This window comes from Rhinatrema bivittatum, chromosome 1, assembly GCF_901001135.1.
Source record: "Rhinatrema bivittatum chromosome 1, aRhiBiv1.1, whole genome shotgun sequence".
NCBI lineage: Eukaryota > Metazoa > Chordata > Amphibia > Gymnophiona > Rhinatrematidae > Rhinatrema > Rhinatrema bivittatum.
The window spans coordinates 343,237,417-343,264,730 of record NC_042615.1 but is presented as its reverse complement, the minus strand read 5'-3'; the positions used below and the strand labels follow the sequence as shown (position 1 = coordinate 343,264,730).

At 44.4% G+C, this 27,314-nt stretch overlaps 1 protein-coding gene across 1 annotated transcript in view; it reads left to right on the top strand.

Annotated features, from left to right (window-relative positions):
- PTPN13 (protein tyrosine phosphatase non-receptor type 13) overlaps positions 1–27,314 on the top strand; it is a 659,094-nt gene that overhangs the window by 171,849 nt on the left and 459,931 nt on the right. The window contains 1 exon segment of the mRNA XM_029599218.1: positions 10,971–11,137. Coding sequence (XP_029455078.1) covers positions 10,971–11,137 — 167 coding nt within the window.

Below are 27,314 nucleotides of genomic sequence, written 5' to 3'. Positions count from 1 at the left end.
TGAGCAAAGAAGGAAAGAAAGAAACCAAGGAAAGACAACAAAATATAGAGCAAATGAGAAACACAATCACACAATCCTGTCAGGGGGCCAGTGATACTGCAGAGATCAAAGAGAGTGGGGTGGAGGGACTGATTGAAGCATGGGGAGGTGGACAGTAATCCTTTTAATCGTACCCTAGTAGAGCTTGCACCCTTCACTAACAGAATTTTGGTGGAATTCTTGAGAGCTGATGTATTATGCAAAGTTTTTAAAAAGTTTCTTTCATTCCATTCCTATGGAAAACTTTTCAACATACAATCCGGTGGGCCCAATATATAGTGGTGGTTTAGTGCTAATAATGCCATGGGTTTGGCCTTCACTGTCCTGTTAGGGGTACATACTATTCACAGACAATGTGCAACAGCTGACCTGGTGGAGAAGGGACTTGCTAACGGAAATGATCATGTCAGTAGTGCAAATGTCTAAAAGTCTGCTTTTCTGCCACCAGATTCATTCATATTTCCTGGGATACATACCTGATCTTGTATAGTCTGAGACGATTGTATTTTAGACCAGAATGTGTTTTTCAGGCCAGCTGATTTCAGTACACATTTTTACAAGTTGTATGTTTTTCAGTATGAACTTAGGGCATATGGCGTTTGCACATGACAAAGGATAATGCAGCGTAGCAGCATGTTTACTGTAGAAACAAAATGGAAAGAGGTAACCCATGTAATCAGTCTTCTTTTTCATAGGTTTTTGTTTTCTTCTTGCCACCTCCTCTTAACAGTTCTCTCCCGCCCAACACATACACGCTATACAACGCACTGTATTCTTCAGAAGCAGCTCATGCCGATCTCTCTTTCAGAACTGTAGTGCAAAGTCTTATATAACAAATTTTATTTGTACATACTAGCACTATAATTAAATCACTTACGTGTGTTGGCTAATAAAGGATCACTGTGGGTGTAATGCCGTAGATTGTGAGAGATGACACCTTTGTTCATTTTGGTTATTAAAATACTAAATAAATCTGTTTATACATACCATAGAAAATATTTATTATATTGTTAAATTTTGTCTTGCTTGTAGAAGTTGATTCTTTTTTTTTTTTATCTTGACAGCATCTGGTTTGACATTAAAGTAAAATTCCATAATTATAGAAGAGTGTCAGACTATTTAATGAAATGGTTGTGCTGCTAAGCATCTTGTAGTTTTCTCTTAAAAGTGGGAAATAGTAGTATTTCTTCAAAGAAAATAATACAGATTGGTAATGCTGGTGACACAGAATAGCTGTAGCATTCCTGTTTGAGAAATGGTGTGCAAAAGTATCAGGTTCGAAGTAGGCTTTTATTTCAAGCAACAGAATTTACAAACCACTGGTTTAAAGGTTTTCCTTAGAAAAGGTCCAACTATAACTACCGGCTCTCACAGGTAATGAATCCTAGGACAATTCAAACTCTCTAAAGTGCAAAGTTAGTCTTGGTACCAGTTTGGGAATAACAGGGATCAAACACGTGATAACAAGTCCAGTTCAGATGAAAGCATCAAGTATTCCTGTCAAAAGGTTGGTATGGTCCATATGACCTTCGGGGAAAAAACAGCCGTATATATTGCTGATACAAGCACTTTGTAGTTTGTTGATCTCTTCTAGCGATCATGATTGAACAGCAACATTTTGTTCTTTTATTTGCAAAACCGTTTCTCTTAATTTCTCACCAAACAGATTGTCTCCCAAACATGTATCTTCTCTATTGCCATTTGCTCGTAGCCATGCCATGCACTGCGCAGCTATAGAGGGTGCTGACATTCTCACTGTGGTGCACCTTGCGCACGCCGAGCCCTCAGGGAGACCAGCTGGCTTTCCCCGTTTCCCCCCCCACCTTCCCCTACCTGTCCTGCCCCCCACCTTCCCCTACCTGTCCTGCCCCCCACCCCGAACCCCCCCCCCCCTCCGTACCTTTATCTCACAATTTATGCCTGCTGACTGCCGGCGCGTGATCCCCCGGCCTAGTGGCCTTGCAGAGGCCTCTAGTTATGCCCCTCCCCACCCCATCCTGCCCTTGGACTGCCCATTTTTTCAAGCCCCAGGACTCACACGCATCCTGGGGCTTTATGCGCGCTGCCGGGCCTTTTGAAAATAGGCCCGGCTCGCGTAACCCTCCTACGTGAGTAAATCCTTGAAAATCTGCCCCAATCCTTTTTTCTGCCAAAAATGAGGGGCTGACAATTTCCTTGATATTTTTCGATCTGACATATGATGTACGTATATGACACTCCTTGAAACAAGGAAGTAATTGCAGAATATCCGAATGTGATTTAACAATTTTGGTTAAACCTGGAGTCAAACTCGTGTATCTTGTAACGAAATTCAAATTGCTGGTATCCTTGGTATTTGTTTTTAACCTACTTAATAATTGTTCTCTATTGGAAAATCTTGCTCTCTTATAACATCTTCTCAAAAGTTTAGAGGGATGCCCACGTTCCAAAAGATCACTACATTTTTGCTGTGAATGTTTCTTAAATTCATTTAGAGATGTACAATTTCTGTGGATCCTCAATAACTGTGAAAATGGCAAACTGTCTTTTAGATGTGTCGGATGAAAACTAGTGTATTCCAAAAATGTATTATGATCGACAGCTTTCTTATACAATGTAGTTTCCAATGTCCCCTCTTGCGATTTGTATACCTGAACATCCAGGAAAGAAATGATTGAAAAATCATATTGCATAGAGAATTGGATTTCTTCCTCACAGGAATTTATCCACATCAAAAATTCAGTTAGTTCTTTTTCAGAACCCAACCAGATTAAAAACACATCATCTATGAATCTTTTCCATAGAGATATCCTTGCCAAATATGGAGAATTCTGAATTCATGTTTTCTCAAATCTTTCCATATACAGGTTGACTAGTGAAGGTGCCATAGTTGCATCCATGGCTGTTCCAGAAATTTGTTCATAAAATTTCTTTTCACAAATAAAGAAAATTTTTGTTAATGCAATTCTCACAAGTTGCATGATGAAATCAGTAGGAACCTCATGGGGTTGTGGTCTATGATGCAGGATATCTCGAATAGTCTCCATTAATGGTGTTTCTGGTATTACTGTATATAAAGATTTGACGTTGAGAGTTACAAAATAACACTCCTGAAAATCAATTTCCAAGTCCTGCCTATCCAGGTGGCTTTTACTATCTGTCCGGCTTATGCCAGTTCGACATATTTGCGTATCTACCGGTTTTGGCACTCGTCGGGCTTTTAAAATTCACCTTTATGTTTGTTGTATTCAATTTTGTACCAAGTTTCTGATGTGAAGGGGAGATCAAACAGCCAACACCAAATTGTAATAAGAAGGAAGGGGGTATATAACAAAACAATTTGAGAGGCTGTCTTCAAACATTTACAATGAAGACCAATTGGCAAATATCCAAAATCATTTGTAATCACAGTTTACAAGGCAAGTGTGTCCCCAACACAGTCTGTGTTCAAATATAGCTTCATCAGAAGGGACAAAGTATCAGAATAATTCTATGAGAGGACCTCTGGTCGCCCACTAGATGTCCCTAGATTGTGGCCCTGGTAATTACAGCTAGAGGGACAGACCATTCTCTGCACCAACTCTCTATGGGGCTGTCTGTAATGGTTTTATCTTTATTCAGAAAAGGGGGCTAGGCTAGGAACAGGGGTGTTCATTTTGATCTGCTTCTGAGAAAGAGGGAGCTGAGTTCAGGAATTGGAGGATTCTTTGGAGGAGACCTATAGGCTGCACCCCTTACCTGTTTAGGTTCTGCTTCTAGTTAAGAGAAGGACTTTTGATTGTTCCTGTTGGGCAGTTTATGGAGTTGTGTAAGGGTGAGGCCCTGTTTCCGTGTAGTAAGGGACAAGCCCCACATCCCATGGCCAGGGCCGAGAAGACCCGCCTGTCTTCCCCCCTCCAGTGGAGGTGAAGCAGTGACTTACACCTTCCGAGAGTTGTTGGGACTGTAAGAGTTCTGCCCGGGTTTTTGGTTGTGAGGAGGTTTTGTGCCTCGTCTCCTCATGGAAGAGAGTGAGGGCTATCTTAACCTGGTTTTGCAAATATTGACCTTTCCTTTTGAGAGGCCTACACCCAGGGGACCAGGACACAGGCTGGGTACAGGAGACTGAATACTGAGACTCAGGTAGGATTTTTCCATGTCTAAGGGAAACCCTACACAGAGTGGGATTTTATCCCCAGTGGCTGGGACTGTTATACACTCAGTGCAGGAGTGGTCAGCAAAATCCCAATGAACCTGAGCACAGCAGTACCTACAGAGAAGTAGACCCACCAACAGCTGTAAATTGACACAGTTTTGAATGATTGGCTAGTTGACTTTCAAAGAATCAATAAATTTATTTTGAACACCCACAACTGTGTCCCAGCTATTTGTCCCTGCTGCACAGCACAAAAAAATCGAGAGAGAGAGAGACAGTGAGATAAACACTTAGGGAAAATCCACACCACCGCTTGGGCCACGAAGGACTGCCTTCAACCCACAGAAAGAACCCACACCTTGGAGACAAGTGAGAGAGGAGGGATTTGCCCCAGAAACAGTATAAATCCATGAATAAAGGATTACATCTAGAATAAACAGAATCCTATATTAATATGACGACAGCATAAAAATGACCACAGGTGATACAGGCGAGAGCATTCAGAAGTACTAAAATACAACAATACAAGAACATACCTCAGTGACTGTAGATGGCATATGGACAAGACAGCTCTGAAACCCGCTTCAGTGACAGAACAATAAACCTTTCAAAAAGCACACCAAAAGGCCAAGCTGTCAATCCCACGGTCATGTGACCTGAGTGGGCCAGTGAGGATTGTGATTAAAAATGCATTTGGATATTTGCCAATTGATCTACATTGTAGATTTTTGAAGACAGCCTCTCAAAATGTTTTGCCATATAACCTCTTCCTTCCTTCCTTCCTTCCTTTTGTACCATGCAATTTCTATGCATAAAACATAGCTTTATGCACAGAAATGCCTTTGAAAATTGCCCCCTTAGAACTTTGCTTTACTCCCCAGAGTCACATAAAGCCGTCAAGAGTCTCGTACTTGCATTGTCCAACTTGACAACCACAAAATCTGTCTCCAATTTACAAAGAAAATATCAAGTTCAAGTTGTGTGGGTCACTGTTTCAAATCCCAGGACTGTGACTCCCACACTTATATTAACAGTCTGTCTGTAACCATTTCTTTCATTTTACAAAAAGCTCAAACATATAAAAAAAAAAGTCATTGTTTTTGTCAGTGACAAAGAAGCATTTGTTGTATAACACATCGTACAGTTTGCCTTGATTTTCTCTGCACAATCCACTTTGAAATTAATTTAGAAATGGCATTAAATGTGTTTCAATAAAGTTGAAGATCAATCACTTTCCGATTCTAAATGCCCTCAACCCCCATCCCCATCCCATACTGAGGAAATCATTATATTTAAGTTTACTTGGAACTATGAAAATATCTCTGAGTGGACTTACAATCATATGAAGCGCATATAGACTTGCCAAATGAAAGGGCCCCTTCAGCGTCAAAAGAATATGCAAATATAATCATTTGGAAACTGGCTGCTCAAAAACACGTTTGTGGACATGGACAGCACAGCCCTAGAAGTGGGAACAGCAAACCTCCTCCCCTCCATCTTTCCCTTCTCAGCAGCATGCAGAATAGTCCAGGAGGCAGGTATTCACCCATCTCACTTTTCTTCTAGGGGTAGATTTTCAAACCGCGCGAATTGGCGTACTTTTGCTGGCGCATCAGACGCCAGCAAAAGTACGCGGGATTTTAGTAGATACGCACGTATCCGCTAAAATCCTGGATCGGCGCACGCAAGGCTATCGATTCCGTATAGCCGGCGCGCGCCGAGCCGCGCAGCCTACCCCCGTTCCCTCCGAGGCCGCTCTGAAATCGGAGCGGCCTCGGAGGGAACTTTCTTTTGCCCTCCCCTCACCTTCCCCTCCCTTCCTCTACCTAACCCACCCGCCCGGCCCTGTCTAAATCCCCCCCTTACCTTTGTCGGGGGATTTACGCCTCCCAGAGGGAGACGTAAATCCCCGCGCGCCAGTGGGCCGGTACGGAGGGCGCGGCCACGCCCCTGGACTGCCCCGGGCCGTAACCACGCCCCCGGGCCCGCCCCCAAAACGCTGCCGACACGCCCCCAAAACCCTGCGCCGACCGGGCCCGCCCCCGACACGCCCCCCTCAGAAAACCCCGGGACTTACGCGAGTCCCGGGGCTCTGCGCGCGCCGGTAGGCCTATGTAAAATAGGTGCACCGGCGTGCAGGGCCCTGCTCGCCTAAATCCGCCCAGATTTAGGCGGATTTAGGCGAGCAGGGCTCTTAAAATCCGCCCCCTAGTGTTTAGGGGAAAATGGAAAAGCAGTAGACCCTTATTCATAAAGGGGCGGATCTTAAGAGCCCTGCTCGCCTAAATCCGCCTAAATCCGGGCGGATTTAGGCAAGCAGGGCCCTGCGCGCCGGTGCGCCTATTTTACATAGGCCTACCGGCGTGCGCAGAGCCCCGGGACTCGCGTAAGTCCCGGGGTTTTCTGAGGGGGGCGTGTTGGGGGGCGGGCCTGATCCGCGGGGCGTGTCGGGAGCGTTTTGTGGGCGGGCCCGGGGGCGTGGTTACGGTCCAGGGCGGCCCGGGGGCGTGGCCGTGCCCTCCGTACCCGCCCCCAGGTCGCGTCCCGGCGCGCGGGGATTTACGTCTCCCTCCGGGAGGCGTAAATCCCCCGACAAAGGTAAGGGGGGGTTTAGACAGGGCCGGGCGGGTGGGTTAGGTAGAGGAAGGGAGGGGAAGGTGAGGGGAGGGCAAAAGAAAGTTCCCTCCGAGGCCGCTCCGATTTCAGAGCGGCCTCGGAGGGAACGGGGGTAGGCTGCGCGGCTTGGAGCGTGCCGGCTATACGGAATCGATAGCCTTGGGCGCGCCGATCCAGGATTTTAGCGGATACGCGCAGCTACGCGCGTATCTACTAAAATCCCGTGTACTTTTGCTTGCGCCTGATGCGCCAGCAAAAGTACGCCAATTCGCGCGGTTTGAAAATCTACCCCCTTATGTATATTTTGGCAAATTCAAGCCCTTCTGTATAATTTTTCTCTTTGAGATATTGGTGCAAAACCAATTTGAGGGCAATTTTCAAAAGACATTTTCCTGGGTAAATGGCTGTTTCTTCAGGTAAAATGTCTGAAAATTGCCCACCATGAATGCAGGTGTAAGAACAGTGGGGGATCAAATATGTGTGTACTTTCACCTGCCAGAGAAGTGGGATTAGAGACGAGTGTAGGTCAGGTGAGACAACAGTGTGTGTTGGTTTTTCCAGGAAAAAAAGTACCAACAGAAAAAGCAGGTGCAAATCTCTCTGGGCACTTTTCCCCTAGGCTAGAAAACTATTTAATATAATTAAGTGCAAGCCTGGATCAGTCTGGTCCAGATCTAGCAACCACCTCCAACATGTAGGTGCTAGAATGGAGCAGATTTGCCCAGGACCAACACCTACCGCACTCACCCATTGCTCTCCTGACTGCCATCTTTGAACTTCCATCTTCTTATGTTCTTGTCTTTTTAATCCCTTTCATAACTTTCTCTGTCCTCCCTGCCTCATGGCTCTTGCAGGATTCCCTCTCTTTCCTCTCCTTTGTATCTAACCACCAGGACATTTTTCTGTTGTCTCCCTCTATACAATACTCTCTCTCCTCTCTTCCCCGCTATCTCTACCCCACTCCACCCTAGTTCCAAATCATTCCTGCACTGTTTCCCACTCCAGATCCCCCCTACAGCTCAGTCTCCATTCCTCCCTCTTCCCAATAGTCCTGTACTCCCTCCCTATTCTCCCTGCCAGCCCTTTGGTCAGCACGCTCAATTACCAGTGGTGACAGGCTCCAGAATTAATAGTAGTAGCAGACAGTGACATTGGCAGGCTTCAGTGTGGCAGCAGCAGTAATTTGAGAGCATAGAGCTGTGAACTTGTACTCACAGGCCCTGCATTGCCTTACCTCCTCTGTATAGATTTCCTAATAGAAAACCTGTGCAAGAGAATGGGTAGCTCACGGCAGGGCCTGTAGGCAGGCCAGCTGATATATTTACCTTCTTGGATTGCTGCTGCTACTGAGAGGCTATGACTGAGTGCGGTGCAAGGAGCTTTGTTTGTGGCAGTCCAGAGGTGTGGGGAGGTACAACAGCAGGATTTCTCCTGTTCCTGGTGGCACAATACATCTCTGATTAGAACAACTAAGTAATAGCAAATCCCAGGTGCAATGGGAACCTGGCACCTAAGAGTTATCCAACCCTGGTGTGATGCACTAGCCACATTTTTGAGGCTTTAAGAAAAAAAAAAAGATTTCCCTTAGAATTAATGCTATTTTCTATGTGTAGGATGTGTGTGTGTGTGTGTGTGTGCACGCATGCATAGGGGGAGGGGCAGGTAGGACTTGCTTTAAAAAAAAAAAAAAAAAGCTACATCTAACCTGTCTTTTTTTCTCTTATTCTTCTTCCCCCTGTTTCTCTTATCTCATCTCTCCACTTTACTGGTCACATATATATATCTATCTCCATCTGGCAGCCCAAAGGGGCTGCACCAGGCCTCAGTGTCTTGTTTATTTCATGGCCTGGCTAGTACACACCTGACCACAGGGGCAGGTCCTTCCTGCAGCCCGGCCGGGGTCACCCATAGAGTTATGCTCACCATCTGTAGGGCAGCCAGTGCTGCAACACAACACAGCATTTGTATCCAATGCAAGAAGATCGGTATATAAAAAACCAAAATAAATACAGCATGTTGTTTGCCTCGCTTCCGCATAGGCTGGTTGGGAACATGACATTCGGTTTGCCTCCCCTTGACCGCAGACTCTCCTGGGTGGCCAGACTATACTAGTTGGGTTGCAGTGAATCCATCCTTTTGCGACTCTTTCTCGTAGTGTTTATCTTTTCTTAGAGATCTGTCTTTCGGGCCGATTCAGTAAAGTCCGCGGGAGAGCAGGCGAACGCACAGGCCACTCGCCTGTGCGCGCGATTCTGTATTTAAATGAGGTCCGGCGATAGAATCAGGCAAAAGGAGGTGCTAGGGTCACTAGCGCGTCCCTAGTGCCTCCTTTTGTCCCAGAGCGGTGGCTGTCAGCGGGTTTGACAGCCGACGCTCAATTTTGCTGGCGTCTGTTCTCGAGCCCGCTGACAGCCACAGGCTCAGAAACCGGACGCCAGCAAAATTGAGCGTCTGGTTTTCGACCCGACAGCCACAGGCCGACTTCAAATTTATTTTTTTTTTTTTACTTTTTTTACCCTTCGGGACCTCCGACTTAATATCGCCATGATATTAAGTCTGAACTGCTTTTCTGTGCACTTTCCCGATGCCCAAAGAAATTAGCACCCTACCTTTGGGTAGGCGCTAATTTCTGAAAGCAAAATGTGCGGCTTGGCTGCACATTTTGTTTTCTGAATCGCGCGGGAATATCTAATAGCGCCCTCAACATGCCATTTGCATGTTGAGGCCGCTATTAGGTTCGGCGGGTTGGACGCGCGTTTTCGGCCCGAAACGTTAGAGTGTGAGATTGATAATCCCTGGATGCCACATTCCCTGAAAATAAGGGAAAAAGACAATAAAAAATCTACAAATGGGAGAATGATGTGCCTCAAATTCCGTGAAGTTTTGAGGGATCCATATAAGGCGTTTCAAATAATCTGGCTAAAAGATGGTCCTCTAAAGTTTAGAAATGATGAGAGTTGTGTGCGTAAAAATCAGTGCATTCATGTGTAAATAGCATATTTACACAGAAGTAGCATATATACTGTGTACAGGCTATTTTATAAATCTCAAAATACATGTGTAAGAGTATATGAGGAAATTTGCACATGTGAAAAAGGGGAAGGCCAGGAGTGTTCTGGGCAGGGCCAACATTTATTTAAATAAGTTGCTATTTTATAAGCAATTTACTTATGTAGATTTGGCAGCTAATGCATTTATTTACATCTGCTCTATATCTGGAATAAATGGTTGTAAATATCTTAAAGTGAAATACTGATTGGGGAGGGGGTTTGGGTGAAATGGGGGGGGAGCTGAGGCTGAAGAGCTAGAAGGATGTCAATAACCTGCAGATGGACTGAGTGAACTGGTGAACTAATTGGTAAAACTGGTAATTTTATTTCTGCGCCCACGTTAAACATTTTCCTGATTTAATACGTGTACAAGCCAGCTTACGAGGGTAAATGCATATAAGTTATGCTGGTAAAATCTCCACGCATTTATTTTTAAGTTAGACGGAAAACTACGCGAGCAAGAATACAAAGATAAAAGAGAGATAATTAACATTATGGAAAAAGGTTGTATGCTGTGACAACAGATGGGCATCATACAGTCATGAGATTTACTCTTACAGAAATGATTACTGTACAAGCAGCAGAGTTTCTTCCTTGGTGCTTTTCTTTAAGGCCATCCTATTGCCTTCTTCAGTGCTTAACCCTCAAAAATGATATATCCCAAGTGACAAAAGATTTGTTAATTTTGGGGGCGGGGGAGAAGGAACGCAAGAAGCTCTGCAAGATCATAGCCAATGTATACCTCAAATATCATTTGAATGTTCTAAATGTATGTTGTGTAGATACACACACCTATAACAGTAAAATTTACCATAACTGATAAAACTGCCCAGCGTGCTGAATTACTTTGCACTACGAGCTAAGCTAGTTTTATATAAGTGTAAGTATATTTTAGAGTGTTGCTTTAGAAATGATTCAAAATAATTCAGTAGTTCAGTACAGACATACTCATGGTTGCCCAGCCTGTACTATTTTTTAATGATTATTTATTTTAAGATTATATATTTAGGTTGCTGAGATGCTTTGCTTGTTTTATCCTTCTTTAGTTTAGTGCCGTTTCTGATTTCTTTCTCATAAAATAATTTTAGGTGAATTTATACTTGCTAACGGCATTCCTTTTGTTACTTTTATCTCCTCTGTGGCATATACAGCCGATCCAGCTTCCCTTGGGTTCATCATTTCTCCCTGGTCCTTGCTGCTGCTCCCTTCTGGCAGTGTGTCATTCACAGATGAAAATGTTTCACATGACTTGAGAGCCTTCACTGCCCCCGAAGTTTTGCAGAGCCAGCCGTTGTCATCTCTTTCAGATGTTGAAAAGGTACATCTCTTTACAATGTCATGCCAACCTGTTCCTCATGAAACCAAAATGTTCTTGGCTCTCTCTTTTATAGAATATTTCAGCTTCTCCTGTGGATTTTCTTTTCCAAATGTGTTCGGTATGTATGTCCTTTTGGGCTGTGAACTTGGAGCCCTTCAAATAATAGAGGACTTTGAGTTAACAAAATATAGTTGTTTTCTTTGCTGCCACTTATAGATACTTGATATGTATTTTGTTTTTTCTTGAATGTTAACTCGAATGTTATCTTGAAGATCAATCAAGTAAAATGCATTATAAATCAAAAATTTTAAAAAGTACTGCATTGACATTTTGGGGCAGGAACCAGAGATGTGCGCATAAATACTTTTCAATATAGATATAAATGATCTGGAAAAGAATACGACGAGTGGGATTATGAAATTTGCAGATGAAACAAAATTATTCAGAGTAGTTCAATCACAAGCAGATTGTGATACATTGCAGGAGGTCCTTGTGAGACTGGAAGATTGGGCATCCAAATAGCAGATGAAATTTAATGTGGACAAGTGTAAGGTGATGCATATTGGGTAAAAATAACTCATGCTATAGTTATACAATGTTAGGTTCCATATTGGGAGCCTACCACCCAGGAAAAAGATCTAGGCATCATAGTGGATATTACATTGAAATTATCAGCTCAGTGTGCTGCAGCTGTCAAAAAAGCAAACAGAATGTTAGGAATTATTAGGAGGGGAATGGTGAATAAAATGGAAAATGTCTTAGTGCCTCTGTATCGCTCCATGGTGAGACCTGACCTTGAGTACTGTGTACAGTTCTGGTCACCGCATCTCAAAAAAGATATAGTTGCACTGGAGAAGGTATAGAGAAGGGCAGCCAAACTGATAAAGGGAAAGGACTGGCTCCCCTATAAGGAAAGGCTAAAGAGGTTAGGACTGTTCAGCTTGGAGAAAAGACAGCTGAGGGGGGAAATGATAGAGGTCTACAAAATCATGAGAGCTCTAGAAAAGGTAAATATGAATTGGTTATTTGCTCTTGCGTATAATAAAAGGACTAGGGGGCACTCCATGAAGTTAGCAAGTAGCACATTTAAAACCAATCGCAGAAATTTCTTTTTCACTCAACGCACAATTAAGCTCTGGAATTTGTTGCCAGAGGATGTGGTTAGTGCAGTTAGTGTAGCTGGGTTTAAAAAAGGTTTGGATAAGTTCCTGGAGGAGAAGTCCATTAACTGCTATTAATTAAGTTTACTTAGGGAATAGCCACTGCTATTAATTGCATCAGTAGCATGAGATCTTCTTGGTTTTTGGGTAATTGCCAGGTACTTGTGGCCTGGTTTGGCCTCTGTTGGAAACAGGATGCTGGGCTTGATGGATCCTTGGTCTGACCCAGTATGGCAACGTCTTATGTTCTTATTCACGGGGAGAACAATTTTCAAAAGCTTTTTAGCTAGGTAAATACCAATTTTCCTGGGTAAAAGGGCTTTTAAAAAATTGTCCACACTAGAAGTACATAGATATCTGTTAAATATTCGGCTTAAGTAATCTGGGTAAAGTTATCTAGATAACTTTTCTGCTCACTGGCCAACTGAATATAGACCTGTTAATGCTTAAGGCCAAAATGGTGCCAGTTGGCTCTTTCACATGATGGGTCAATGGGAAGCTATCAGCTAGCTGGACATTTTGGAGCCTAGGGGGCAATTCTGGCTTCCACTAGACCACCAGGGAGTACTTTGGTAAGTCCAGGGGAGAGTTGGGCTTTGTGGGTATAATTTTTTGTGAAAGAAGGAGGTGTTGGGGTTTGGGAAGGAGGTGTTGGGGTTTGGGATGGGGCTTTGCTTTTACAACTTATTAGAGCCCTGTGGTCACCAGCGTCACCAGGTGCTACCCCTCCCCCATCATGCTGGTCTCGTAAAAGGTAAACCAGTGTGTAAAATAGCTATCAACAACTTTTATGTACTGTAAAATCATACAAAACGAACACCAGTAACTATGAATGTTGCTATGGATTGCCCCATCTCTCAAGCCTGCAAACTGAAAGTGCACCGGTTCTGAAACCCCATAGTCGTGCCTTGGGCATCAATGAATCAGAGGAAAGTACCAACTCAGTCCACCATCAGCCACGGAAGACTCCCAAATGTTCTCCAGGATTTTTTCTGCCTTAGCTGGGGATTCTGCTTGCAAAGCTTTGCCATTTACGCAGACTCTCAGACGTGCTGGAAACAATAAGGAGAACCGGACATTCTTGCGAACCAACTTTGAGCAGGCTGGTGAAAAAGCCTTATGCCATGCTACCACCTCCACTGAAAAATCCTGGAACAGTAGCACATTGCCATTTTGGTACCTGAGATTCCTCTGTCTCTGGGAAGCTTGTAAAATTTGGAATTTATGGGCATAATTCAGGAAGTGAGCAATAATGACCTTGGTGGGCTCCAATGTGGCTGCTTCAGCTGCTGCCACTTGCGACAACCATTTCTCCAACAGCGCAGCCAGATCCGAGTCTGAGATCTCTTCTGGTAAGCCCAGGAATCGCAGATTATTTCTCCTTGAGTGATTCTTGAGGTTGTCTATTTTCTCGGCCTGCTGAGCCACCAATTTGCTGTGTTTCTGTAACTGCGACATAATAGCCAAATTGCCGTCCTCCCAGGTAGAAATTCTGGACTCTTCTTCAGTGACTCGTTTTGCCCACATCCTGAAGGGAAGATTTCAGCTCTGCAAAGTTCTCATCAATTTTGTTAAAATGGCGCTCTAAAGCTGAGACAATTGCTGCAGTGAGCTCAGTTATCAGGTTTTCTGATGGCTCTTTGTCTTCTTCTTCCACGCTGCCAGCCATCTTGTCCTTGATTGGCTTATCCTTTTCTTTTTCCTTCAAGTTACTGAGTCGTGTTGCCATCGTTGGCAGTGGCTGCAGCACCATAAATTTATCCATATATTCCCAAGAGTCTACAAGTAAATCAGGGACTAGAAAAGAAATAGGGCCTGAACAATAGGTTAAAAGGAGGGATGGCACTGTCTCAAGACACCTTTCCCCGCGCTAAACGCATCACGTGACCGTCCACAAATTTTTAAATAAATAAATAAGATCATATAATTTAAAAGTAAAGCCTCATAATTAATATCATTTCTTTAATAAAACTTAGAATAAACAGATAAAAACAAAATGACCAAAACACACTTAAAATCCCCGGTTTTATGCACACAGACCTTTTAAAATCCGGGTAAAATGTGTTCATTTCAATGCTGTGTGCCCAGGCAAATTAGGCATATTCTGCTTTAAACACTGCAGTACAGTGCAAATGTGCCACAATCAGTGGTGGAAAGGCTGATAGAATGTAGTGGACTCCTTGTAATATATATAAATAAAAGCATTTTACATCATAGAACTGTAACATGGTTTGTTTATATGAGCTCCAGGGCAGAGAGCTCCCAACTAGTTCATTCTGCAACAGACTCAAAAAAAAAAAAAGGCATGCAGTGCCACTGAGAACCCTATCTGGTATTATTTGCATCTCTTTCAAATACATGCATAATAGTTGTCTCGATCACCTTCCTGCAGCTACGAATCTTCTAAGTGGCAGTGCGAAGATTGTCTCGGTTTAACTCTAGCTCCTGACCATTCCTGCATCTTTGATAAGAATTCATAATTCAATTACCTTAAAAGTAGAAAGAGAAACATCAATTGTAAAAGTCCATCTTTCATTCCTTCACCTCTTGCAGTGAACAAAAGGTTGACTTTTTATTTCAATATTTTTCTTTGCATGCTTTTTATCTAATTACATTCTGAACGTCTATGAGAGTTGCACGATTGGTCAGTAGCTTGGACAATTGGCCCTTCTACTCCCAAGCTTCAAACATTTGCTGATTCAGCCCGGTTGCCTGTGTGTGTTTGCTTGCGGCCAGTGTACGCGCATGTGTTTTTCAAATGCCACAAGTACGCCCATTTCTTGAGTGTAGTGGATTACAGCACCAACTCCTTTCTTACAATGTAACATAAAAAAGGATGGGGCATTCATTTCCTCTTTTGCTTTTCTTCCATGTTGATTATGCACGGCTCTGTAACTGTTCATTATGGTTGTTGGATAATGATAGGCTTGTGCAATGCCATATGTTTTGAAAAAGATCCTATCCCAAGACAAACTTGTTTATCTGAAGCTTATCCAAGGCTAGGGTTTGCTTAGTGTTACGTCAAGCTTTCCACAAGATCCAACGCGTATGAGACAAACCCAGGTACCCTAAAAGTTTCACAGGAGCAGAAGACTTGTGCTAGCAAAAAGCTGGCTACAGCCTAGAAATCTATAATAAACAAACTCTGACTCTGTTCATGTTATCCTGTAAGGCATTCATTAGGCCAAAGTTTTGTGATCATCCAAAACAGCAGCATCAGTTTAAAAAAAAAGCTTAGGAAGTAAATTGTTCAGCAGTTACCAGTTGCCATTTTTTGTTTCTGTTTCATTCGTAAGGAAAAATACAGTTTATACAAAAAAAAAAAATGTTTCCCCCCCTCCTTTTTGTCAAGGTTGTGCTTCTGGATCTGACTAAATCAGGGAGTGGTTGTATTGAACAGGTTTATAAATTCTGCTACTAGAACACAATTTGAGCAACCAAGAAGCTTTTCATGTCATAGGGGATTTTAATGTTATGAGCATTATGATCCATTATGGATCACAAGTACCTGGCAGGATCCCAAGGGGGAGATAGATTTCAAGCTGCTTATCCCAGGGATAAGCAGTGGATTTTTGCAACTCTACCTTAGTAATTGTTAATGGACTTTTCCTCCAGGAACTTGTCCAATGGAGAAATTACTTACCTGACGAAAGCTATGAAATAAAATTGTTGTAAATGACCATTCTCCCCCCCCCTCCCAAAAAGAAAAGAAGGACGTTAACAATGTGAATTGTAGGTAACGACTCCACAGACATGCGCAGCTAAATGTGGTTGCAGAACAATTTTAAATGTCATTATTTAATTAAAAAAATAAATATTGTGGTAATGTAAATCACCTGCTTTGTCTTTTTTTTTTCCTCTTGGAAAACTGAGAGCTAATATACAGGGTTTGCATTAGTGCCCATGGAGAGCATTTACTGGGCTGCATAGATTTTTCTATAAAATTGTACTAACATAATATGATGGGTAAACTCCAAGAGAGCCTATCAGAAAGCAGTTTTCCTCTAATACATTTCATAATGGATGGGATCCCAAAATGCATGGAGCTGTAGTACCACAAAGAGCTTCCCGTGGCATGCCCTCACTGGAAACTTACATTAGAATAAACAACAGCCTTGTTTTGAGATAAGGTTTCCCATCTGTTAGGTTTTATTGCTTATTTGCTTGCAGTGATTTGCTGGGGGGTTTTTTGTTTTCTTTTTAAAGTCAGGATTTGCAGGGTTTTTTTCCACACATTCCTTTATCAACTGCCAAGGATTAGTAAAATAGCTGTTGCAAAATACTCTTGTTTTATGTTTTTCTAAGAAAAAATATGATTGAAACTTCTAGGTTTCAAAGCCTAGCTGATCCCCGACTGATCTCTGTATTCCAAAAATATCAGTCTGCTTGGAAAACGGTAGGTGTCCAGGAAATAGAAAGCACTATTTTGTCTAGAGAAAAATCAGCATCCATAGCCCCCTATATGTTTATACCATAACACAGTTTCCATGGAAAGGACATTGGTGAAAGAGCGACGGAACTGAACAATAAAGTGTATCTATTACGTATCATCTATTATCGGCAATGACAGCGAAAAGTAAGAAAGTACCAACCAAGAACATTACAACCAGAAGGATTTTTAAAATATGCGTACAATATTTTACATTGTTTGAGAAATTTTTCATTGGGGATGTGGTTCTTTAAAATAGGCTCTGCAGCAGTTTCATCAGAAAATACCGCAGTTGACTCATACGCATCACATCCTCGTTGATACACCAAGTTCTTGGAGCTTCCAGTAAGCTTACTATGAGCTTATTGTTTATTCAGACTCAGACCCAAGGTTTGGAGTCAACAACATGTTCTTTTCTTTGACAGCACTGAATACACAGCTTTAATGGACTCTGCAAGAATGAAGTCAGAATTCATAGCCTGATCTAGTTCCCATTGTGTTTTGTGTGGTCATTCCAACCAGACTGTGTCATATTCTGTCTCACAGAGCAAGGGTAATCATGTAAAGTGAAAAATCATGTTCCCCTAAACACTCAAGATTTGTTGCTAAGCTGAGATCCTAATGAAAACCAGTCTGGGCTGTACTGCTTTCAAACCCAGGGAAATCTAACTAACTCGTAGCCTCTTCTCTGAGCTTATTCCCTGGCTGGTTTATTAATAGAGCAGAAATCTTCATATTATTCCCTTTTTGAAGGCCTAATTCCTAGGAAGTCTTGTTGTTTTTTACCCTATTCTCACATTTGTTTTTTTATGGAAAAGATGTTTACCTCTGTTCTTTTTTTTAAATCACCCAAGGGCACTTTTCAGCTGTAAATTCTCTGCTCGTACTTCGAAAGTATTATGTCAAGATGATACTTCCACAGGTTTGTGAGAACAAAAAACAAAAACCCTGCAGGAAATCAGTTTAATTACATCCAAAATAGTAAGACTTGTAAGAATACTATAGTGACTAATAGAGGGGGTTTGGATTTTTCAAAAACCTATTTCATCTCAGCCAGTTATGGATTTAGATTTTTTGCCAGCTCTCAGCGCTGTGGCGCTGTTGCTCACCTACCTAATAATGTCAGACAACAGGAAGCAGAAAGGTCTAAGGCGGGAGTTCCCAACCTTCCAGGGAGCATGGACCCCTTTTCAGCCTCAAAATGTTGGGTGGACCCCCCACACACTTCTCTTTAATTTTTGCAGGACATAACAAAAGAAAGAATGATATACACTCCAGTAACGCTTACTGATCTAGACTGAATGAATAGGGACAGCAATTTCTTAAGTTATTTAAAAATTGTCCTCCTAGTTGAAGGTTGAGGCTAGCAGGCCTCCATCTCCCACTCCAGATGCAATGGAGTGAAGGAAGCAAGTTCAAAAAAAGTTCCAGCTTGGCAACTTGGTATGACCTGGCAGAAAATCAGCACCGTTACCTGCAGACCTGCAATCTGATTTTCAACGGGAAACTGCCCGCAGAGTTTCCTTTTGAAAACTCAGGCTGATGGGGGGGAAAACCAGTTCTTTTGTAGCTCTGTACGTTACACCTGCTTTGAAGCACATGCAAAGTTCATGTGCATGAGGATTTCAACATTAACTCCCTACTTGTACTTTCCCTCCCCTAACCTAGCTCTGCTCTTTTATTCCTGCACATAAATGTATCTATGCCGTTCACAGCGCAAGTACTTTTACCCTCGGTGCCTGTTTTTCTTTATTTTCTTTTATGATTCTTACAAACAAGTACAGAAAATGACAGTTACAAAATAATTTAGATTTTAATAAAAGCAAAGCAACAGTCTGCTTTTCAAAGGGAAGAAGGCTTATGAGATCTCCATGTCTGTCTGTGTCCCCCCTAAATAATGTTTGCGTTCAATGTCAATGCAACACCTGGCTGTTTTCTCTTCCTCCCTTCTCTTTGATCCCTGGCAGTCATCTCTCCCTTCTTCTCTCCTGGGCCATGGTGGTCCTCTATCTCGCCCTCTTGATCCCTCTCTCTCTCTCTACCTCTAGTTCAGCATGACTTCTGGGGTCTTCTCTCCCCTGATAGGCTACCATCTACTCTTACTCACCTTAATCAGGTCAACCATGGATTCCTGTCTCCCTCTTTCTTTTCTTCATTCCTGTCTCATTCCTTCTCTCATGCTGTTAACACCAGTCCCATTTCCTCCTTCCTCTCAGTCATTCTGCTCACTTTTTTAGTGCAGTTCTTCTCTCCTCTCTCTCTGTCAGGCCAGTGACAGAGGATATGGCAGTAGCAGGAAATGCTTCTCACCACTGTGATCACCGTGCTTTCCTCAGTGTGCAGCAGTGTGCACAATTGGCCCCTCTCTTTGCCACATCTTCACGAAGTACAGCAGTGGGGGGGTTATGACTCTCCAGGGCTGCAGTTAGGCCTTCTCTTCTCCACCTCCACTGGACATGCGGCACAGCAGTTTGAGGCTCCTAATGTATGCAAACAGTCCCTCTCTGTTGCTTCTTCTTATTATTTTTATATACCGACATTCGATCTGAGATATCACACCGGTTTACATTCAGGTACTGTAGTTATTTCCCTATCCCCAGAGGGCTTACAATCTAAGTTTTGTACCTGAGGCAATGATCACAAGGAACGACAGCAGGACTTGAACCTTGGTCTCATGGTTCATAGCCCACTGCTCTAACCACCAGGCTATTCCTCCTCTGCAGCAGTGTGGGGTGAGGTTTCCAGGGTAGCAACAGGACCCACTCACACACTCCCGGCCTGAGGCAACAGCTCAGCTAATCACAGGTTGCAGCAGCCTGCTCTTTTTCTCCTCAGCTAAACTTTCTTGCATTCCTTCTGGCGGACCCCCTGGGATGGTCTTGTGGACCAATGGGTTCACGGATCCCGGGTTGGGAACCACTGGTCTAAGGCATAGGCCCACAGTTTCCTGCAGCAGTTCATTTAATAGCAGATTTTGAAATTTCTGAAGCACATTGACAAACATTTCCATCTTCTATTTTCCGAGAGACACAGAATGGGGGGGGGGGGGGGAGAAATCCTTAGTAAATGAGACCTCTTGCGTGTATCCGTATAATTTATTTTCTTTTTTTATTTGGTAAGAAAAAATGATCTCAAGTATCAGTACAGAGAGGAGATTCACAGCTGGGGAGAGGATGAGAAGGGATGGGGAAAGGAAGAGAGGAGGACCAGGAAATGGGGTGAGGAGAAGATGAGAGGACTGGGGATGGGTGAAGTGCGTGAAGGAGGATGGGGAGAGGAAGAGAGGAGGACCAGGAATGGAGTGAGGAGAAGATGAGAGGTCTGGGGATGGGTGGAGTGTGTGAAGGAGGATGGGGAGAGGAAGAGAGGAGGACCAGGAATGGAGTGAGGAGAAGATGAGAGGTCTGGGGATGGGTGGAGTGTGTGAAGGAGGATGGGGAGAGGAAGAGAGGAGGACCAGGAAATGGGGTGAGGAGAAGATGAGAGGACTGGGGATGGGTGGAGTGTGTGAAGGAGGATGGGGAGAGGAAGAGAGGAGGACCAGGAATGGAGTGAGGAGAAGATGAGAGGTCTGGGGATGGGTGGAGTGTGTGAAGGAGGATAGGGAGAAAGCACGGAGGATAAGGAGGAAGGAGAGGGAGAAGATCAGGATGCTGACATAGGAGAAGAGGGGGCAAGGGAGAAGGTTCTGGGCTTGAGGAAGAGGTAGGAAGAACTTAGAGGGTGGGTGCCAGGAGCTGGGGAGAAGGGAGAGGGAGGAAGAATAGGAGGTTCCAGGATCTGGGGGACAGTACCAGAGCTCAAAGATCTGTTTTGTGGTGGGAGGGAAGGGTGGAGGCAAGTGTGCCTACTGCCCTCCAGTCCTTTCCTCCTTCTATGTCTTCTCTAACCTGCCATCCAATCTGATGCACCACTGCTTCCCTCCCTCTGTTCCCCGTCTCTTACACACAGACACATGCCTCCCGGCTGACCTCTTCTCATACTACCCCAGTGATCCCCCAGTCAGCTTCTCCTAAGCTCCCCAAAATGATCCCTTTTTGCTCTGTTTGTTTCAGGCTTACTCCTCCCTTTCTGACCCTGAATTGCAGGAAAGGAGGAGCTGCATTAGGGAATAGCGTGCAGAGTAGCTCTGCTATCCCTGCTTTAGCCTCACCCCTCCCCTCCTGTTCCCTCTACTGCTGCCCGTCTAGGATCAATCATTTTTAAAATCTATTTATTGAAGTTTGTTGACAGGGAAAACTAAGAATGTTACATTATTTTGAGTGAGTTCCATGGGGAAAAACATCTCGCGTGAATACATATGTGCAATTTGTAACTTGATTCATTTATACCTTGTAAAATTCCAGGGAAAATCAAATCATTGCACTGGCCAGCTTCCGAAGCCTTGTAAAACAGCAGCATGTTCTGCTGTGTGTTAGTGGGTTCATTTATTTCCCTGCAGTAATTTTCTTTCTAAATGCACTCAGACTTCCAGAGCAAGGGAAGAATGGTGACGGCAAGTGGAATAACTTTCTAATTGTGCTCAAGTTGTGCTGAAAGGCTTAATCGTATAATGGGCTTTTTCTCCAGTCATCGGTCAGTAAAGGGTCCCAGATCCTCACCCTGACAGCCTAGTGGAGCTATGGAGGAAATAAAAATCAGGACAAAATCGTATAGTCAGGAAAAAGACTGTAGGGTGATCATATATATAGACCGCTGAGCCTGACTTCGGTGCCGGGAAAAATTGTGGAAACTGTTATAAAGAATAAAATCACAAAACATTTAGATAGACATGGTTTGATGGGACACAACCAACATGGATTTACCCAAGGGAAATCTTGCCTCACAAATCTCCTACATTTTTTTGAACGGGTGAATAAACGTGGATAAAGGTGAACCGGTAGATGTAGTGTATTTGGATTTTCAGAAGGCGTTTGACAAAGTCCCACATGAGAGGCTTCTAAGAAAACTAAAAAGTCATGGGATAGGAGGCGATCTCCTTTTGTGGATTGGAAACTGGTTAAAAGACAGGAAACAGAGAGTAGGATTAAATGGCCAGTTTTTACAGTGGAAAAAGGTAAACAGTGGAGTGCCTCAAGGATTTGTATTTGGACCGGTGCTTTTTAATATATTTATAAATAATCTGGAAAGGAATATGACAAGTGAAGTAATCAGATTTTCGGATGACACAAAATCATGCAGAATAGTTCAATCTCAAGCGGATTGTGATGAATTGCAGGAGGACCTTGCATGACTGGAAGATAAGGCTTCCATATGGCAGATGAAATTTAACGTGGACAAGTGCAACATGATGCATATAGGGGGAAAAATAACCATTGCTGTAGTTACACAATGTTAGGTTCTATTTTAGGAGGTACCACCCAGGAAAGAGATCTAGGTGTCATAGTGGAAAATACATTGAAATTGTTGGCTCAGTGTGCTGTGACGATCAAAAAAGTAAACAGAATGTTAGGAATTATTAGGAAGGGAATGGTGAATAAAACGGAGGGTGTCATAATGCCTCTGTATCACTCCATAGTGAGATTGCACCTTGAATACTGTGTGCAAAAAGGATATAGCTGCACTGGAGAAAGTACTGAGAAAAGCGACCAAAATGATAAGGGGCATGGAAAGGCTAAAGAAATTAGGGATGATCAATTTGGAGAAGTGATGACTGAGGAGGAATATGACAGAAGTCTACAAAATCATGAAATCACTTGAATAAGTTAGTCAATTTGTTATTTACTCTCAGATAATAGAAGGACCGGGAGCATTCCATGAAGTTAGCAAGTAGCTCATTTAAAATAAATTGAAGAAAATTCTTTTTCACGCAGCGCATTGTTAAGCTCTGGAATTCGTTGCCATAGGATTTGGTTACAGCAGTTAGTGTAACTGGGTTTAAAAAAGTTTGGATAAGTTCCTAGGAAAAATCCATAAACTGCTATTATGGTAATTAATAAGCAATAATAGCTTGTGATTTATCTAATGTTTGGGTACTTGCCAGGTACTTGTGACTTGGATTGGCCACTGTTGGAAACAGGATGCTGGGCTTGATGGATCCTTGGTCTGACCCAGTATGACATAGCTTACGTTCTTGTGTTCTTATATCTGTATCTGATTATCTTAAGGTAGAAAAGCAGCACAACAGGCAGTAGCAAAAGCCTGAAGAATGCTGGATTGCATTACCAGTAGAACAGGAGGTGATCGTGCCTCTGTACAGATTATTGGTGAGACCTCACTTGGAGCATTGTGTCCTATTTCAGCAACTTTGTTTTTGAAGAGTTTCAGATAAAGTAGAGGCAGTCCAGGAAATGGCTATCAAAATAATGCCGAATCTGTACTATATGCCCTGTGAAATGAGATTGAAGGACCTAAATAGTAATATCCTAGAAGGCAGGAAGAATATGATGGAGGCATTCAGTTATTTAAAAGGGATAAATAATACACAGGAAGCATTTTCCAATGGAAAGGACTTTTTAGAACATGAGGATAGCTTGTGGAGGCACATAAGGAAATACTGCTTCTCAGAAAGGGTGGTTGGAGACCTGGAAGAGCCTCCCAGGTGTTAGAAAAAACCAGTAACCGAATTCAACAAAGCAGAGGGGAACCATAGATACAAGAATGTGAAGGTAAAGCCTGAGATCAGTTAGGCTCTGTGGTAATTTGTTTTTAGTTTTTGTTTTATTTTGCCTGGGAAGCTCAATGTTAGAATAAAGAAGAAATCAGTAGAAAAATGACTTTTTCACTAATTTTTCTCCTATGTGTTATATCAAAGTCATTTTTCCACTGACATTTTTTTTTATAATATTGAAATTCCGTAGCAGCATTAAAAAAAACAAAACTAAAAACGAGGGTCCCTATGCATCAGGATGGGTTTTGTGCTTCTTATTTGCTGTTTTCTTTGTTTCTCTTTGGCTTGATAGCATTGGTAACCTTGGTAAAATCTTGTGAGCTTATGTGCATACATTGAAAAGACTTTTTTGTTTTGGAGGTAAGTACAATAAAGAAAGTTATTGTGCTGGATTTGACTTGTGGTGTACCATCACAAAATAAGTCAAGAATGTTATCCCTTGAGTGCATCCATGAATCATAAGTGCTGAAAACAGGAAGGGTATGGCAGAATATGGGCTACTGTACCCATGCCCTGTTGCTGGTACATTTCTTGCAAGTGTCTGCTGCTTGCTACTCTCAGGAAGATACTATGGGACCGATGTAATACAGTGCGCTCAGCCAAGCCCACTGTTTAACCCGCAGTTGGACGCGGGTTGTGTAGGCGCGTCCACGCCCCCTTATGCTATAAGGGGATTAGCGCCTCCATGATGCGCGGCAGGACTAATAGTGCTCATCACATGGAAATGCATGTTGATGAGTCACACCAAATGCAAAAAAAGTGCATCCAATACGCACATTTTTGCACTCAGAAATTAACGCCTGCCCAGAGCAGGTGTTAATTTCTGAGCGCCCCCAAAACGTTGTACAGAAAAGCAGAAAATACTGCTTTTCTCCCAGGACAAGCAGGATGGTAGTCCTCACAGATGGGTGATATCATCGGATGCCCAGCATGCCACTAACCCTGTAGCCACATGGGGTCCCTCTTCAGTCTCCTTTTTTCCACGGTGCTGAAGCCTCGCAGTTTGTGGAGCTCTGTTTCAAACTTTTTTCTCATGAAAGAATTCTATGTTTTTTCTTTGATTTTTCCCCGCCTCGGGGTTCCCCATCACGTCTACCCCCCAGTGGCCGATGGCCACAGACAGCACACTGACTTTTAAAAATGGCAACCGGTTTTAGGAAGTGCCTTGATTGTCCGCGGATCACGTCCATCACTGACCCGCATGACGTCTGTGACCTGTGTCTTAGGCCTTCCCACAATGTCTGTCGGTATCCCAGCAGTGTTCAGATGACCCCCAAAGGTTGGCACGCCTGACTGGACAAGATGGAGCATTTGTTTGGTTCCAAGCAATCAGCTCCATCGACTCCGGTACCAGGTACGTCGAGTCATGGGGATCTATATGACTCGGGACCTTCGCCTTCGATGCCCTGCTGTGATGATCGTGGGGCAGGAGATCGCCCCTTGCTGGCATCGGGACATTTGAAGGCTTCTGGATTGTCTTCCTCAGCGCCGGAGAAGGACCAGACCGAGCACAATGGAAAACATTGACACCAGCACCGACGCTCGTCACCGTCCGGTGCCAGCACTGACACCTGAGCAGCATCGGCCTTGGCCGAACCCCCTCCAAAGAGCCCTGAGGAGAGGAGGCTCCATCCTCCTCCAAACCTGGGAGCCCAGGGCATTCCTCACCGATATTGGTGCCAGGCATCGAACCTCCTCACATCCCCCCAAGGACGCTCCGGTGATGCTCAGCCTACCTCCTACTCCGAGGTCGGTCATGTCCACACCCGCATTTAGAGAGGAGTTGGACCGCATGGTTCAACAGGCAGTGCTAAATGCCCTTCGGGGTCTCCAACAGCCACCATCGCCAGCCCCCATACCGGCATCGGAACCGGCGCCCTTCATGTTGCGCCTCTGCTGGAAAGGCTGCTGCTCAGTGCCTTACCGACGCAGCCCGTGCCGGTGGGCCCCCCATTGCCCTGTCTACCACTGGTGCCTCCCCCTGTCTCGATCCCGATTCTGGGCTCCTTGGAGGAGGAAGATGCGGTTCCATGCCCATCTCCACGGGCGGTACCGCCAATGCCGGATGCCATCCCTTGGTCATCGGGCCTCCCGGTCCCTGGCGTCCATTGAAGGTCCCAGTGCCCTCGATGCTGGCACCACTGCTGTCTGTTCCACCTCACCGACCAACGGTGCCTGCGCCCCGTGTTCTGAGTCTTGGCCTCCCTCCTAGACCCAGGCAGTTTGGTGGTGAGGATGAGGCCCTTTACGACCCATAAGACGATGCCTCCTTTGAGCATTCCTTGGAGGCCTCAGAGGACCTTCTATTGGAGCCTTCTCTGCCAGATGAGAGATGGCGTTCGCCTCCCGAAGGCTTATCCTTCGTGAGCTTTGTGTGGGCGATGGCGGAAACCATTCCCTTCCAACTTTTAATGGAAGAGGATGCCCGCCACAAGATGTTGGAGGTCTTCCAGTTCATGGATATCTCTAAGTAGGTGATGGCCATCCCTGTACATGAGGTCCTCTTAGACCTCCTTACCGGCTCTGGGAACACACGGGTTAAGTGGCTCCGGTCAACAAAAAAAGGATGTCACCTATCAAGTGCAATAGGCCCTGGGCTTCCAGTAAAGCCAGTTGCCTCAAAAGTGGTAGTGGAATCTGCCCAGAAAAAAGCCAAAAGGTGCTGCCCTCACTCCTCCACCCATCTGGGGAAGGACCCCAGAGCCTTAGATGCTCTAGGTCGGAGAGTTTTCCAAGGATCCATGCTTACTGCTTGGATAGTAACATACCAGCTGTACATGAACCAGTACAACCGGAACCTCTGGAAACAGGTCCAGGAGTTTGCCGAAGGCCTACCACAACAGTTCTAGGAGGGCCTAGAATCCATCCTCCAAAAAGGATTGGAAGCCAAGAAACATGAAGTGAGGGCAGCCTGTGAAGTCTTTGAGACAGCATCAAGGATCTCAGCAGTGGGCATTAGTGCCAAGTCCTGGGCCTGGCTGAAAGCCTCCGACCTTTGCCCGGAAGTTCAAGACAAATTGGCTGACCTCCCCTGTACAAGAGAAAACCTATTTGGGGACAAAATCTGGGACGCAGTGGCCCAACTTAGGGATCACCATGAGACCCTATGTCAGTTGTCTACTACCACCTCTGACCCCTCTTCGGCGATCCGCAGGGTGCCACGAAGGGATTCCAGAAATCAATTTTACAGGATACTATCCTCTGGCATCCCATGCTCGGGCTGCCCAACGAGGCCACCTTCGCCAACCACGTGCGCCTAGGGCTCAGCCAGCCCCTCGCCTAGCCCTGCAGCTGGCTTTTTTCTGGCACAGAGAGAGCAGCAGCCTAACCCCTGTACCAGCACTGTCTGACCCACCGGTGGGAGGCAGACTCTGCCTATTTGCAAACAACTGGTTCCAATCACCACTGACTGATGAGTGTTGTCCATTGTTGCATGGGGTTACCACCTGAACCTTCCCCAGACTCCCCACCCTCTCTGGCATGGAGCCTCATGGAACACGCAACGACCCTTGAGTTACAACTCTCGGCCCTGTTACGGTCCAGAGCCATAGAATCGGTTCCCTGGGCTCAGCGCGGCTGGGGGTTCTACTCCCGATATTTTCTCATTCCAAAGAAAACAAGCGGCCTCCATCCTATCCTTAAACAAGTTCCTCCGGAGAAAGCGGTTCAAAATGGTATCCTTGGGTACCTTATTCCCGCTTCTGCATCAAGGAGCCTGGCTCTGGTCTCTTGACCTACAAGACGCCTACGCGCACATTGCCATCTTTCCACCCCATCAGAAATATCTGCGCTTTGTAGTAGTCCAGCGGCACTTCCAGTACAGGGTTCTCCCCTTCGGGCTAGCCTCTGCACCCCGGGTCTTCACAAAGTGCCTGGCAGTGGTGGGAGCACATTTGTGCCAGGACGGGGTGCATGTGTTTCCATATCTGGACGATTGACTCATTAAGAGTTCTTCGAGGGAAGGAGCTCTTCAGTCCT